We start from the raw sequence: 16,296 nt of genomic DNA, 5'->3' as shown, positions 1-16,296 counted from the left end.
CCACAGTATTCAATAGGTCCTTAATCAATGGGATCGGGTAGGCATTAGACATCGAAATCCCGTTTATCGAGCGAAAATCTGTGCAAAGTCTAAGCGACCCATCCTTTTTCTTTCTGAAGAGGACGGGGGCGGCATGGGGGGCTGTTGCCGGTCGTATGAACCCACGCTTCAGGTTTTTGTCCAAAAATTTGCGGAGTTCCGCTTTCTCCGCCCAACCCATGGAGTACAGTTTCGCTTTTGGCAGTTGCTGCCCCGGGATCAGTTCGATTGCACAGTCCGTGGGGCGGTGAGGTGGTAACTCATCCGCCTCCTTCTCACTAAAGGCCAGTTTTAAGTCCCGGTATTCCGTGGGGATCGAGGCGACCTCCTCGAGGGTGAGGCAGGCTCGCTCATTCCGGGGAGGCGGATGCGGCCCCCATTCGGGGCGCCAATGGTGGTGTTCGCACCTCCAGTCCGGGAATCGGACGATCTGCTCCTCCCACCTTATGTCTGGCTGGTGGCGGGCGAGCCAACCCGAGCCCATCACCACATCAAACGAGCAAGAGGGGGCAATTACAAAAGTTTCGATCCCCCAATGCTCTTCGGTCCCAACGGGGACCGCCTGCGTTTCTAGCTTACACGGCTCTCCCCTCATGGGCCCCCCGTCCATCTGCTGGAAAAGCATGGGTAGCGGGAGGGGGGACGTGGCTAATCCTAGCGCCTCTACTAGGCGGGGGGTGATTAAGTCCCGGTTGCACCCCGAGTCGATTAGTGCTCGGGCATGCATGAACCGTTTTAGGTTCGGGTTGAGAAGGGTTACGGCCATAAACAATAAACCCCCAGTGGCTCTCACCGTGAGGAGTGCCGGCTGTTGCTGGACCTGCTTCGCGGCACCCATTAAAGCAGGTCGTTGTCGTTTCCCGCCGACTCGGTGTCGTCCGACTCCCCGGTCGATTCTTCCACGGTTTCTGGTTCGGCGGTAAAATCCTCGTCAGTCGCCAAGGTGGTGGCGACGGAGCCCCGTCCGGGCTCTTTCGGCCGATTGCTCTTTTTCTTCTTGGGCCCCGATGCGGTTGGCCTGGCTGTCGGCGGGGTGGACCCCGCTTTGGCTGGGCAGTTGGAGGCGAGGTGGTCCGGGTCGCCGCACCGGTAACACTTACGGGCAGTGGTGGGGGTCGAGGTTGTCGGGGCCCGTCGCCCCTCCGCCTTGGTGGGTGTGGATTTCAACCCCTTCTTCGCCAGTTGCTGTCGGCGAAGCCCCACGTGCTGGATGTTGGTCTCGACCTCTCCGGCTAGCTGGATCCACCCGACCAAGGTGTCGGGTCGCCCGTGGCTGTAGCAGCGGTCGAGGACGTTCGGGTTCAGCCCGTTACAAAAAGCAGTATACTTCATAACCTCGTTCCACCCTCTCACTGCCGCGCAGTAGCCCAGGAATTCCGTGGCATACTCGCGAATGGATCGGTTGCCTTGTTCGATGCGCTGGAGGGCTGCGATGGCTTTCTCCTCGCGGAGCGGGTCGCCGTACTGGCGGAGCATTGCGTGCAGGAACCCCGCTACGGTTGCTAGCTCGGGCTTCCTCGCGGTGAACAGCCCGACGTACCATTTGCGGGCTGGACCTCTCAGTCGGGACGCAATGTGGTACACCCGGCTGGCTTCGGTCGGGTAGTCCGCACCCCAGTGGGTAAAGAACGTGTCGCACTGTATGGTGAAGTACTCCACGTCTTCTGGGCTCCCGTCGAATGTAATTTTCAGCTCTCTCCCCCCCCCTGCGGCCGGGGGTGCCGCGGGTTGGGGCACCGGGGCCGGCAGGGCCGGTAGGGCTGGTGCAGCTGGGGCCGGCGGCGCCGGCGGTGCGGGCACGGGGACCGCCGGGGGCGCCGGAACTGGCGGCGCCGGGGGCGCTGGGACCGGCGGCGCGGGGGCCCCCGGGGCCGGAGGCGCCACAGGTTGTGGGGCCGGTGGGGCTGGAGCGGGCACCACCGGCGGCGCGGGAGCCAGCGGGGCCGGTGGAGCCACGGGCGGTTGCCCCAGCGGCAGCCCTCCCACGGGGATCCCCAGGACCGCCGTTTGCAAGGTGCGGAGCTGGTCGTAGATTGCGCCAAGGTTCTGTTGCATCTCCTCGGCCATCATAACTCGGGAGGCGTGTACGTCGTTGTGAATTTCCCGTACATAGTCGAACAGGTCGTTGCGGAGGCTCCGGACCGGGTCGTCCCCGCCTCGCGGTTCTGGACCTTCGCCCTGGTCGTCGTCTCCGTCTCCGCTTGCCCCGTCGCCCAGCATACTTCTGTACCGCTGCTCCGCCGCGTCGATCGCCGCTGTGGACTTCCGCGGGCTCCAGGATCGGGGTGCGGCGAACGCGTCCACCGAGAAAGGTGCGGGCACCTTAATCTTGCGCCTCACCCCCGTCACCTTCGGGTCGAGCGGCGGGTCCTCCGTTGGAGTGGTGGGCTCTCCGTTGTCTGGAACCTTTGCAGCCATCGGGCCGGGTTTCCAGTTCAGATAAGCTCCAAAACAATAGGATCACTGTTATAATGTCAGAACTTAAGAACTCCAGGCAGATCCCATACTTAGTTTCCAAGCTAGGATTTTATTAGAGAGAACTAAGAACTGTTAGATACAAGGTACAAGATAACAGTGATGGCGAGAGCCAGCACTGGCCCAGTTTTATATAGTAAAACAAACAACCCACAAAGCTTTAATTCACACCGTTACAGGCACATCTGTCTTCCCACCAGTGCTATCAGCAAAGACATTGCCTCCTTACTCTGAAGGCCACACGATTCGGCTTCAAAGGGTGTCAGTGTGAGAAAGTACAGAGATACAACATTATTCAGTCCACAGCCCCCAAATACTTTGGATACCATCGGGGCAGGGTTAACTACTCCTCAGACACTTCAGGTTAAGAAAGGTTACAATATGGGGTCGGTCTGGTTCAACGCTCAGGTCCACTCTATGCATACTTGCCAACCATCAATTATACTGGTTCTACATTAAGCTAGCAATAATAAAGTTACAAGTTCTGACATTCAGGTATCAAGACTCAGACTAGGGATGATTGATGATTGAGCCAGGGAACAAAAAAAAAAAAAAATTAACAGAGGGCAATGTTATTCTTAAAGATGCTGGTATAGTCCCAAAAATTCACATATATGCTGTCCATATATTTTTCATAAAATGACTGTCAGCTCTTCAAATCATCCTGACAGTAGTAAGGCTCAATCAAACTGCATGTTGTGATGTGTTCATTTTCTTACTTATTGGGCCTGAAGGGAAGGTGGCATGCTTAAGGACACAGTCTGTTGTACAAACAAAATTAGAAGTGGCTTATTTTTAAAGAATATTATGCTTTTTTTTCCTCCTAAGTTTTGCAAGACACCTATTTTGATATATGGGCAGTTTCTTCATCTGTCAAACCCTCACTAACTCCTCATGAGAAAAATAAGTCTCTGTCTCCATAGAAGTGATAAACTATTGTTTACGAAGGTGGGCAAGATTCAGTAGCAAATGCTCAGCAGCAAATAAATGCTTTTGGCAGATTCAGAGTCACATGACAGACACTTAAGAAAGATGTTGTTTCAAACTTTAAGGTATATTTTCTTAGAAAATGAAAAGAGTAACTGAATTCCTGGGATTCTCATGCTCAAATATGTAAGGTTTTAAAGACAAGTTTGTTTCAATAAGGATAGAATTTTTGAGCCTTAATTAGTTTCCATAGCTTACCCACAAGATCAGCAAATTATGCAGGAGGATAGTGTTTTCTGAATTTGGCAATGCAGGAAAAGGGTATAGGTGTAATGAGGTGATTCCCTCCCCCCGCCAGATGTAAGTGAAGTATCCACGTGCTTTCTTTTTTCAGCAGGACCTAAAGGAGGCCTGCTCTTGTTTATACCTGTTTCCTGGACTGCTGATGAAAGTTAAAAAATAAAATAAAAACACCTCAGGCAAGTCTGTACACAGTCTGGCATTTACTGTAAGCCATTTGAACATGCAAATAAGTAATTTGCATAGAAAGCAAGCTGTGGTGACTGTTTATTCATGTATGTAGGTGGAAAAATGTGTGTGGGCTTTAAGCTTCCTTGGTATTCAGTATCCTGTAGGGCAGACATAACACAGGTTCCTGGAAATTGGATATCCCACAAATAAATGAAAACTGATTGTCAGCTATAGATTAGGCAGATGGCTCTTTTGCTAGTTCTAAAGGAGTGAGAATTCAGCATAATGGATAAACAATGATGGGAGGAAATTTTCTATCTTTATTAGAATTACCAGCACTCCGAAGTAGGGTTGCCAAGTCCAATTCAAGAAATATCTGCGGACTTTGGGGGTGGAGCCAGGAGACTTTGGGGGTGGAGCCAGGAGACATTAGGGGTGGAGCCAAGATCAAGGCTATGACAAACATAATTGAACTCCAAAGGGAGTTCTGGCCATCACATTTAAAGGGACTGCACACCTTTTCAATTCCTTCCTTCCAAAGGAAATAATGAAGGATAGGGGCACCTTCTTTTGGGGCTCATAAAATTGGACCCCCTGGTCCAATCTTTTTGAAACTTGGGGGGTATTTTGGGGAGAGGCACTAGATGATATACTGAAAATTTGGTGCCTCTACTCCAAAAAGCAGGGTCCCCCAGAGCCACAGATACCCGCAGATTAATTCTCCATGATTTTCTAAGGGAATAAATCTCCATAGGGAATAATAGAGTTCCCAGCAGACATTTCCCTCCCCTCCCCCTGCTTTCTGACGACCCTGAAGCGGGGGAAGGGTCTCCAAACCGGGGGATCCCCTGCCCCTACCTGGGGATTGGCAACTGTACTCCGAAACAGGATTCCCCCCCCCCCCCAAGGGAGTTGCATTGGGTGAAAAAAACCAGCAAGTCCCTAACACAGCAATCCTAAACAGAGTTACACCCTTCTGAGCCAATTTAATTCTATGGGTTTAGAAGGGTGTGACTTTTCCTAGGATTGAACTGTATCAGTCTGGCAAGAAAACAAGTAGTCATAACTGCCAAGATTTTGTAATAACATTTGCTTTCCCCCCCAGAACTACTTGGCATTTTCATTTTCTCAGAAACAGTGCTTGCCAGATCATTATGTGTTCTGACAGGTGGGTATACGTTACCCTAATACCACTACATAGAGCATGCATTATATGTGTTCCAAGATAAAAACAAAGGGGTGGAGAGTCCTCAAAGGTTATATGCTGTAGAAAATTTTGGAAAATAAAGGACTAATACAAGAGTTTGTGTTAAGTGTGGCAGGACTAGCATTCTTTCCCCCCTTTCTTATCAATATATCTAATTCTCAATGTGGCTCTATCTGTGGATATTTCCTGACTGGGGCCATGAAAAGACCCAGGGCTGCAGAATAATCATGTCTTTTTAAAAAGTAAAAAACCCTACCACCCTAAAATAATAGAAGCAACTAGGGTTGCCAAATCCAATTTAAGAAATATCTGGGGACTTTGGGGATGGAGCCAGGAAACTTTGGGGGTGGAGCCAGGAGACATTGGGGTGGAGCCAAGATCAAGGCTGTGACAAGCATAATTGAACTCCAAAGGGAGTTCTGGCCATCACATTTAAAGGGACGGCACACTTTTTCAATGCCTTCCTTCCATAGGAAGTAATGAAGGATAGGGGCGCCTTCTTTTGGGGCTCATAGAATTGGACCCCCTGGTCCAATTGTTTTGAAACTTGGGAGGTATTTTGGGGAGAGGCACTAGATGCTGTGCTGAAGATTTGGTGCCTCTACCTCAAAAAACAGCCCCCCCAGAGCCCCAGATATCCACGGATCAATTCTCCATTATTTTCTATGGGAATAAATCTCCATAGGGAATAACAGAGTTCCCAGCAGACATTTCCCTCCCCCTTGCCCCGCTTTCTAACGACCCTGAAGCATGGGGAGGGCCTCCAAACTGGGGGATCCCCTGCCCCCACCTGGGGATTGGCAAACCTAGAAGCAACACTGTAGCTTTTAGAAAAGAATGCCCTCTCAGTGGCTGTTGCTGCCTAGTGTTGCTAGCCTTGAAGCCTTGGTAAAAGGCAGGAACCTTTCCAGGGCTGTTTTGGCCATTTATGGAGGACACACTGGGGCTAGGCTGAGTATCAGTCAGTGCCACAAGATTTGTATCATTTAGGCCCAGCTGCTAAGTACTGTTCAGCAGCAGCCACTGCAAAAAGCCAGTGTGATGTAATTGTTAGAGTGCCAGACCATGAAGTAGGACACCTAGGTTCAAATCCCATGCCATGGAAGCCGAGTGACCTTATGCTAGTCATATGCTTTCAGCCTAACTTACCTCACAAGGTTATTGCGATTCAACCCCACCTATCCCCTTTTTTCTGATAACCCTGAAGCAGGGGGAAGGCCTCCAAACCAGGGGATTCTCTGCCCCCAACTGAGGATTGGCAAACCTAGAAGGGAAAGAGAAAATAGCATGGGGAGGGGGATACATGGGAAAGTGATGTGCCCCTCCCCATTCCTGGTGCTTTTCCTGCTGCATAACTAGGCCTGGAAACTGGCATTGTAAATCTGGGCCAGAATTTTCCCAGGGAGAGGCTGCCAGGGGAAAGACAGAAGGGAAAGCTGGATAGGGGAGCAGATGAGATACTTGGCTAGTAGAAGAGAAGTAGAGAAGGAAGCAGGGAAAAGGGAGATGCTACAGAGGACTTCAGGAAAAGGAAAGAGGAAATTGTAGGGAGGGAGTTCAGGTAGGATATGCTTGTGTGGATAATGGCAGATAGACACATTGGAACACCATTTTTATAGTGTAGCCTATTCATATGTACAATGAAGAATTTGGTTTCTCTTTGTTTACAAGGAGTGATTGATGTGCCCACAAGCAAAAAATTTACATTTCTGTGGTTGCATCAGATCCCAACATGACCGTATCAAGAACTTATGGGGGGAGGGTATGTTCATCATCCTTACACAATGACACATCTGGCATGATCTGGAAGTGACATCATTGTACAGAAGCGATGCTCTAGCACTTGGCCAAAGCTCTGTCTATGGAAAGTATAGAGGATTTTGGTTAGAGCATTACCACCAGAAACTGCATCATCACGTGGGGTTGATGATTCTTCCCCCCACCCCCCAATTTCACTGGCCAGTTTCCTCCTTCTGCCCATCAGACCAGCAGTGGGCATTAGGAGATCTTCCAGAAGCAAGCATATGGTAAGCCTGTTCATGAATATCATTAATCTATTTTATAAAAAACCTTCCAATCTAAATAAATACTCAGGCTTTTCAGGTACATCAGTATATGTGTGCAGGGCTTTTGGGGCAGAAAAAGCCTGGCAGGAACTCATTTGCATATTAGGCCACACCCCCTGATATCACATCAGTATATGTGTGCAGGGCTTTTTTGGTAGGAAAAGCCCATCGGGAACTCATTTGAATATTAGGTCACACCCTCGGACACCAAGCCAGCTGGAACTGCGTTCCTGTGCATTCCTGCTAAAAAAAAAAGAGTCCTGTATGTGTGCAATATGTAATGTCCCCCTTTAGCTGTGGGTTCCCAGGTTAGAAAACTCACTCAGGCACTCATTCTCAGGTCCATTCAGCAGAGACAGGCTGGCTCAAACATCAGCCATTTATTTGCAAGGAGACAACTCTATCCACCGACATTTTCAGCTAACGTACAGAACTGGAAACTGAAACAAGAGCTCCACCCAGCAGGACCAAACTAAATTACACAGATATTAGGGGAGGAGCAGACTGTCCCATTACCTACACACACACACACACACACACACACACACACACACACATATATATATATATATATATATATATATATATATATATATATATATATATATATATACTACAATAGAGATGTACAGAAATCTGATCACTTGATCTGGGTCATCAGTTTGTTCTTCAGTTTTCAGTTATCCTTTTTTTGTAGCCTGATAAAATCCTATTTTGCATGCAAAATTTCTCTTCTGTTTAATATCATACAAATCACTTCTGAAATGGTTACTAGAACGTGAGTGCAAGAATTAATGTAAGGTGACCCCTTTTTCTGTTACAGAAGAATCTTCAGATGTAAAAAACCCACAAGACAACCTTCCAAAATCCCACAGCAAGAAGCACAGTACGTAAACTATACAGAATTTGCCACTGTGCAAGGGGGTTGATTATAAGCAGTGCAGAAAAAAAGTGAATGGAACACAAAGGCTGCAACAGAAAAGAAACTCAGCATAAAATTTTTCATGTAAAATTCATGCCTTCAAGTGATGCCCCAAATTATATTACTCTCCATTACATTTTGTTGCTGTTCAGGTATTGTATACTAGGAAGAATGGGCAACTTGATCTCAGTCCTAGGCATACATATGTTCATTCCCTTCATTGTAGTTAGAAAGTAACTAATGAACTAGGCTAGGTCATATTTACCTGAATGCAGAACTCTCTGGCCAGCCAATTTTAGCACCCTTGACCCCAGAGTTAGATCATCTGTATTCAAAAGGACTTTTTACTGCATTTTGTTTCATAGTTCTTCTGAGGACTGGGATGGGGGGGGGGGTATATATTTCCCCACTGTATCTCTACAACAGTCCTATGGGATATGCTAGACTGAGAGCAAGGTTGACTGGCCCATGGTCACCCAGTAGGGGTTGATAGGTCCAACTCAGAAAATCTCTGGGGACTTTGGAAGTGGAGGCAGGAGACTTTCCCATTCCCTGGAATAAATAAAAATATAGCAGTGCAATTCCCCTGAATACAGCCTTCATTTCTTCATTCCCCAACAGCTGCACTTCCACTAAATGAAAGTGAACACACACACACCCACAAAGCAGCCAAAAGAAACAGTTTGCAAGGACACAGTTCTGTGATCTCACTGGGGCAATTTACTCACAGGAGTTGCTGAATGTTACTATCTGCTGTATTTCAGCCAACATCTTCAGACTAACAGGAAAATGAAAGGAGAGCAGCCTAGTAGGTTGAATTTTTCTCCATCCCGTAATCAGGTTCTAGTTAACTCCACTTTACTATACACATGACTTCTGAAACCAATGCAAAACAAACAGAGGGATTGTTCTAGCTTATCTTCTTTTCTCACATAGTTCAGACACTCACCAGGAAGAGCCATGTGGCCCTGCTTGCTCACACCACCCATGCAGCTTCCTCCAGTTGAGATTTAAAGGCACACACACAGTCCAAAACACAAGCAGTTTGCAAGGTTCATTTAAGTGTGCCAAAGTTTAAAGGCACATGGTGGCTGTTGGGGCAGGGCTTCCCCCCACCAGCCAACTGGCTGGTGGCAAGGAGGAGCCTGCAAAACCAGGGGATCGCCTGCTGGACCTGGGGGTTGGCAAGCCTATCATCCAGCAAGGTTTATGGTGATATCAGGATTAGAACATATTCCAGCAGACTAACCACCTAAACCAGACTATCAAAGTACACCCCAGTTCATTTGTTGTTATTTTCTCATGAAAAAGAAATCTTGCCAATCACAGAGTTATTCCTACAGTTTACTATTTGAATAATCTCTCAGTTTTATACTTTTTTTCTTACATCAAAGCAGAAAAGAGCAGTTGAAATATAATAAATAAGTTTGAGTTTGCTTTTACTCTCAGTGGCACTCATATACTGATAGGAAGGGAGTGACTTCTTAGACAAGATTCCTCCAAATGTAAATCTTTTGGTGGTCAAGGGTTTATTTCCCATTATTTCAAAAGTCATTAATAGCATTACAGGGAGCCACTACATGCTATCTTGCAGCCATTTTAATGAAATCACAACAATCCCCTTGTAAAAAGCAGCCAAGGTCATGGTGCTGTGGAAGGTAAGGCTGTTATTTTCCTCTGATCAAAATGCTCGCATCAGTTGCTTTTACCCTGATGCTGACTGCATCACCTGTACGAGTGAGCATATGGCCGGTGCTCCACGGCCTGCACTGGAGTACTGGATCCGTTTCAAGGTGTTAATTCTGACTTTCAAAGCCTTGCACGGCCTGGGACCAACATACCTATGAGACTGTCTCCTCCCATATATGTCCTGCAGGTTGCTTGGCTCTGCCTCCCAAGATCTTCTGATAGTCCCCATCCCAAGAGATGCCCATCTTGCCTCTACCAGGGCCAGGACCTTTTCAGTCCTGGCCCTGACCTGGTGGAATCAGCTCCCTATGAAGATCTGGGCCCTACTTGTCTTGCTGGCCTTTCATAGGGCCTGTAAAATGGAGCTGTTCCGCCAGGTTTTTGGATGAGGCAGAGGGCATCTATCCATTCGATCGCTTGGCCTCCCCCCTACTCCCCTACTCCCCTACTGCCCTACTGTATTGTGGTACTGTATGGTGGCACTCTTTTTGTGCTATACCATCTTGCTGTCATATCATCTTGCTGAATCATCCTGTTGCACTTCACTGAATGTTGAAATTGGTTTTATTATGATATTTTTATTGTGATTTTATTTCTGTTTTGATGTACTCCGCTCTGAGCCCCCAAACAGGGAAATGGGCAGATTATTATTATTATTATTAACAACAATAACACCCCCCAAAGAGAAACAATACAAGAACCCAAATTTTTCGGCTTACTGAAGCTAATCCATTACACTGCCTTGAGCTGTGAGGCCAGTGGGATAAAAATGAAACGAATGAGTAAAAGCAGCTGGAGGGAGAATATTTTTAACTGGAGAAAGTGTGGTCTCAGTATGGTTACCATCTCTTCTCACAACTATGGTCTGAGCCAGGGCTTTTTTTGTAGAATAAGCCCAGCAGGAACTCATTTGCATATTAGGACACACCCCCTGGTGTCACCATTGTTTCACACAAGGCTTTTTACAGAAAAAGCTCAGTAGGAACTCATTTGCATATTAGGCCACACACTAGCCAGCTGAAACTGCATTCCTGTTCAAAAAAAGCCCTGGTCTGAGTCATAAGAAGTCCCCCCTTCTGTGTTCCAGCTCAATTACACAATGGGGATCCAGTCATTAATTAATTAGGAATGAATAATATAATATGAAATAAATCTATCTGGATTCTTTACCTGGTGTTGAATGTATGCTATGCAATAAACTGGGAAGATAATTTCTTTCCAATCTTTTATAGAGACATCTCTAAAAAGTTGTGCAGATACTATTCTTTTAAAACAGTAACAAAAATTATTCCCTTCACATATGGAAATGTTTTTTCTTCAAGTTTATATTTTAACACTATTTTATATTAGCTCCTAGAGGAACTCACTTGTGGGAATTCATCCGAGACATTCTCCTGCATCCTGAGAGGAACCCAGGATTAATAAAATGGGAAGATCGGACTGAAGGTGTCTTCAGATTCCTGAAATCAGAGGCAGTGGCTCAACTGTGGGGAAAGAAGAAAAACAATAACAGCATGACTTATGAGAAACTCAGCCGTGCCATGAGGTAACAAGAGAAAAAATGATTTACTTGTTTAGACATCTTCAGTGTGTGGTGTATTTTGATCAGAGTTTTTTTTTTTCTGGGGAAACATGGTGGAACAGAGTTCTGAAACCTCTTTGTAGAAACAAAACTCTCAAAAAATGTTTAAAAGTTCATGAGGGGTATCTATGAATTTCTCCTTCTTTTCTCTCTTGAGAGTTCTGACACCTCTTTTTCCAGAAGAAAAGACCTGATTTTGTTACATTAACCCCCCCCCCTCCAAAGTATAATAACCATAGGACTATCAAATATTGCAAATTCAAAATACTGTGAGGGGAAAGTTTATTTCCATGTGGCACATCTCTCTGAAGTTTTTCTGCCTCATGTAAAAGACCTAGGTGGCATAATATTGTTTGTGTAAAATGCTGTCAAGTCACAACTGTCTTATGGCAACCTCTCATGAGGTTTTCAAGGCAAGAGATGTTTAGAGCTAGTTTGCCATTGCCATTGCCTGTGTCTTTATGGTTACCCTGGAGTTTCTTGCTCCCCTGGACTTTCTTGGTGGTCTCCCATCCAAGTACTTAACCATGGCCAACCCTGTAACTTCTGAGATCTGATAAGATCAAGCTAACCTGGGGCATCCATTGGAAGATACACAATCTAAGGACTGGATCCAACTGAAGCATTTCTGTGGATGGAAGGTTATCCACCTGCTGAGTGTAACTTTCTTACTTCCCTCTGCAACCCAAAATGGTGCCCTCTCAAATGCTAGTCTTTGAGGTCTCCTATAACTGTTTGATACTAGTCTAATGAATCACCAGTGTGGGAGCAATGATGTTACAGTCTATATTACACTGTAGAATGTCTCTAGAAAACTGGTTTTGCAGTGATTAGAGTTCTAGATAAATGTGTGTGACCCCAATATGATGTATTTGCTATTTATTTAATTCATTTATACCCTGTTTCCCCACCTCCCCATGGGAACCCAAAGTGGCTTACATCATTCTCATCTTCTCCATTTTATCCTCACAACACCCCCATGTGGTGGGTTAGGCTGAGAAAGTGCGACTGGCCAAAGGTCACCCAGCAAGGTTCCATGGCACGAGTGGGATTCAAACCTGGGTCTTCCAGATACTACTTTGACACTCTTACCATACTGACTTGCCATGCAATATATTGGGGGTCTCTATGAGGGATGTATAGAATTCATTTAAATCAGCTGGATCATTCCTATACATCTGACATCATGATTTCTGTTTAACAGATATTATTACAAAAGAGAAATCCTAGAGCGAGTTGATGGTCGAAGACTGGTATATAAATTTGGAAAGAATGCCCGTGGATGGAGAGAAAATGAGAACTAGAGACATCTTTAAAAAAAAAATATCTACATTATGACCAACAAGAATACCTTGTGGATGTAAATATTTCAAAGACTCTTTTCTTTTATTTATGTGCAAAAATGGAGGGGAGATCTACTTCTAGCAGGGGAAAGGAACACATTTGTTTATTGGTGTTACAGTTATTTTATTTGAAGTATGTCCTTCTGTGGGGAAAAGTGTACACAGTTTTCTGTGACCTATGATAGCACTGCATGATTGTGTTTGGTGTGCTTTTCTTGTGAAGACTTTCTATGCCAGGAGAAATGTGATTTATAACAATGCTGTGAGAGATGCATGTAATGGGAGGAAATCATAGGGCATTACTTTTTACTTAGAATCTTACCAATAAGGCCTATTGTTTTCAGCATATGAGATAAATGAAGATGTTTCTTTCATTTCTTTGCAATGCTGGCTTGAAGAGACTGGCTCAGCTCAAAGGATGAGTCTGTTTTTCAGAGATAGCTGAGGAAGGAAAAAGTGAAATTTGTGACTTCTGTTCGCTACATAGTACTATACTGTTTCTTAATTACAACACACACACACACACCAATTTAGGGATGAACAGAAGCTTTTGATGTCTGAAAGAAAGACACATAAAAGAAGATATTATGTACCTGTTGGGACCCATGACTTAAATGAAAGGGACTTTTTCAGAGCTTTTTAAAATCATACTTCATAAAAACTTTATTACAGTTTTGCAGGCTGTGGCCACTGCCAGTGTGTTAGAAGATCAGTGACAGTCACAGTGCCAAAAATCTCAATGAAGGTCACTTTTTTAGTGAAATCAATGATGTAACTATCATATGAGAGTAGCGATTGAGGGTTTGGATGTGGAAAGTCCAGCTTTAAATCCTTGTTGAGTTATAAAGATCAGTACACTATCTCATAGCCTAACAACTACATAATTGTTGTGAAACTAAAATGCAACTCTGAGCCCTTTGAACAAAGGGCAAGATACAAATATGACAAACAAGATATTGACAACAGCATGAGCAACAGTGGTTTCCACCGAAGAAATCAATGTACCGCTTCATATAATGAAATGAAATGCTGTGCAATATATGAAGGAAAAAAATAATCCGCATATAAATCTAGCATACCATAGAGAAAGCTAGGCTAGAATACAAATATTTTTGAAAGAAAGGCCATGTGAACTCTGACTGGCAATTTAAAATGGTACAACATAAACACAGAGTTACCACTCCTCTACCCACCCCCTTCCTTGGCAAAAAAGGGCATGTAATGGAGGCAACACCTTCTCTTGCACAGTTCCTATCAAAGCTGTCACCATCCATTATAGTTATTAGACATTTTTTAACTTTACATAAGGTGGGTGGAGGCAGGTTCATCTTATTTACAGATGAAGTCATAAGAATCCAGTGTTCCAAGCAAGTCATTTCTTGTATCACTTTCTAGATTGGACCTTTCTTTTATCTCTAAATATGCCTTGACCTCCACATCAATTTACACCCCACCTTCCATTTATAACTTTCTGAATTCCATATCATCTAATTGATTATCTAACTCTATATCAGTGATAAATAATGGACAATTCATCACTGCCTTACATCTAGGGTGTAACCAGTATGGAGATGCTGAAAAGGAATTGTTACTCCATAATATATGTCATTTATTCAATATAAATGTATCCAGTTTTGTTCCAACCAATAAAATACACTCAGCGGGTAAGGGAATTTGTGTTTTTAAAAAAATAAATCAGCCCATGAAGATAATTAAAATGATGTTACAATAAAGAAAATGAAGACTGACAGTTGCATTGGTATTTAAGGATCCAGCCATCCTCCCAGGAACCCTCCTCCATCCTAAGGAGCCTTCCTCCAACTTAAGGATCTTTTCCACCAACATAACAGCAATTTAAGTTTGAAGAAGTGTCCTTAATCTGAAGGATGGCTTCGGACTTTGCTCATTAAAGTAAGAGAATAGGGTTAGGATCTACCCCAGTGCTGGAGTAGCTGTAGTCCTTCCTCTTATTTGACCCACACCTTTTTTGCTTTAGAGAATATGGATGTAGTCCATATTGACTGATGCTGCTATTTCACTTACTGTCAGACAAGGTCAAACAGATCATGTGGTAACTACCCATACCATTATGCAAAAGTTGCTTTTTGTGGAATCCTATGGGAAATGGCAATATTACAATACTTATGCTACCACCAGCAATTCTTTTGGAGAACAGTAAAGATTCTATATTGCAAAGTGTTTATGAACATTAAGAACATACAGTCTTAAATAGTATGTTTTTTTATATAAAATAATAATAATTATCCCGAGAAAATCCTGGGAGAGGACCTAGGAATTTTCTGCACCCTCATCGTATTGTTATTTGTTTGGGGGAGGCCATGGCAGTTGAACTAGTGTAAATCAAATATAAATGTGCAAGTATATCATATAGAGTATAGAAAAAATAGTTTTAGAATGTATATGTTTAGTATCTAATGAACAATTTCTCTTTTAGAGTCATTTTCAACCTTTCATGAATTATTTGTTAACCAAAGGCTAAGAAATGTAGATTCAGATACTTCCCATTAAAGTAAGCACTTCAAATAGAGAGAGTGTCATATGATTTCATAATTCCATGGGTTTGGAAACAAAGTACAAGTAACATTTACTTTGCCTTAAACAGAGACAGTAGATTTATTAACTGCTGCAAGTCTTGCCAAGCACATTAGAGTCCCAGCCAAAGGTGAATCTCTTACCAGTTCTAACCAACAGGTTATAATGAAGACATGAATGTTTGTATCAGATCACTGTTTAAATGTAAAGGCATTTTTGAGATTGTTCTTTTAATATGCTTGAAAAATGGAATGGTCTTTTTTAATATACTGGTAGGATTGTATAGATTTTTATTGTAGTATACTTTTTCATATGTATAGCTCTCTATATAAAAGACTTTTCTGTATTTAAATAGTTATACAATTGCAAGCAAAATCATGGTGTCAAAAATATGTCAATATACTCAGCAGTTTTTTTAACATGTGCAGTACAACCCAAGCCTATGCATGTTTACTCAGAAGTAAGTCACATTGATTTCAATTAACTCCCTCCCTGGTAAGTATACATAGGATTGCAGCCTTAATGAGTTTTTCCTTGGAGCTGGCTGCTTATATGTCAGCTTTTTTGTTGTTGGGGAATGAATAATGTCAGCTTCTTCCTTCATCTCTAGTGTTTTAATTTTTTCACAATACAAAATGATGTGGGATATTTTCTACTGCACTAAATAAATAAATATTTGAAATCAATGACCACCGTGGAGGTGCCACTGAATTCTAAATACTGGTTCTGTGTATTTCTGTTCTATAAATGTCAGTTAAAACAATTGTTTGTTTTTGTGTGCTTTTTAAATCATCTGAATCTCCTCCCCAACAATTGCTCAAGAATGAAGTGATATAGACACCACAAAGCATAATGGGTAAGAAACAAGAGATATGGTATGTTGAGGAAATTCTACATATAGGACATTTTGAAAGGCTCAGTAGAAATCTGGCTATATTTTAGACATAGGGTCCTGTTTGAGCAACCTAACACATGCTGAACTAGTTTGTGTTCCTTTCTGACCTCACATGCCTTTTACTTAT

General features: G+C 43.9%; 1 protein-coding gene across 1 annotated transcript in view; it reads left to right on the top strand.

The window, feature by feature from the left end:
• EHF (ETS homologous factor) overlaps positions 1-15,992 on the top strand; it is a 100,738-nt gene extending 84,746 nt beyond the window's left edge. Inside the window, exons 7-9 of the mRNA XM_060262662.1 lie at positions 8,009-8,071; positions 11,147-11,342; positions 12,583-15,992. Of these exons, the coding sequence (XP_060118645.1) occupies positions 8,009-8,071; positions 11,147-11,342; positions 12,583-12,682 (359 nt within the window). The 3' untranslated portion in view covers positions 12,683-15,992. The remainder of the gene's footprint in view (positions 1-8,008; positions 8,072-11,146; positions 11,343-12,582) is intronic.
• Positions 15,993-16,296: the final 304 nt, after the last annotated feature.

Source organism: Heteronotia binoei, chromosome 21 (genome assembly GCF_032191835.1).
Source record: "Heteronotia binoei isolate CCM8104 ecotype False Entrance Well chromosome 21, APGP_CSIRO_Hbin_v1, whole genome shotgun sequence".
NCBI lineage: Eukaryota > Metazoa > Chordata > Lepidosauria > Squamata > Gekkonidae > Heteronotia > Heteronotia binoei.
The sequence above is the reverse complement of the archived record's forward strand: the minus strand, read 5'-3'. Positions and strand labels throughout refer to the sequence as shown.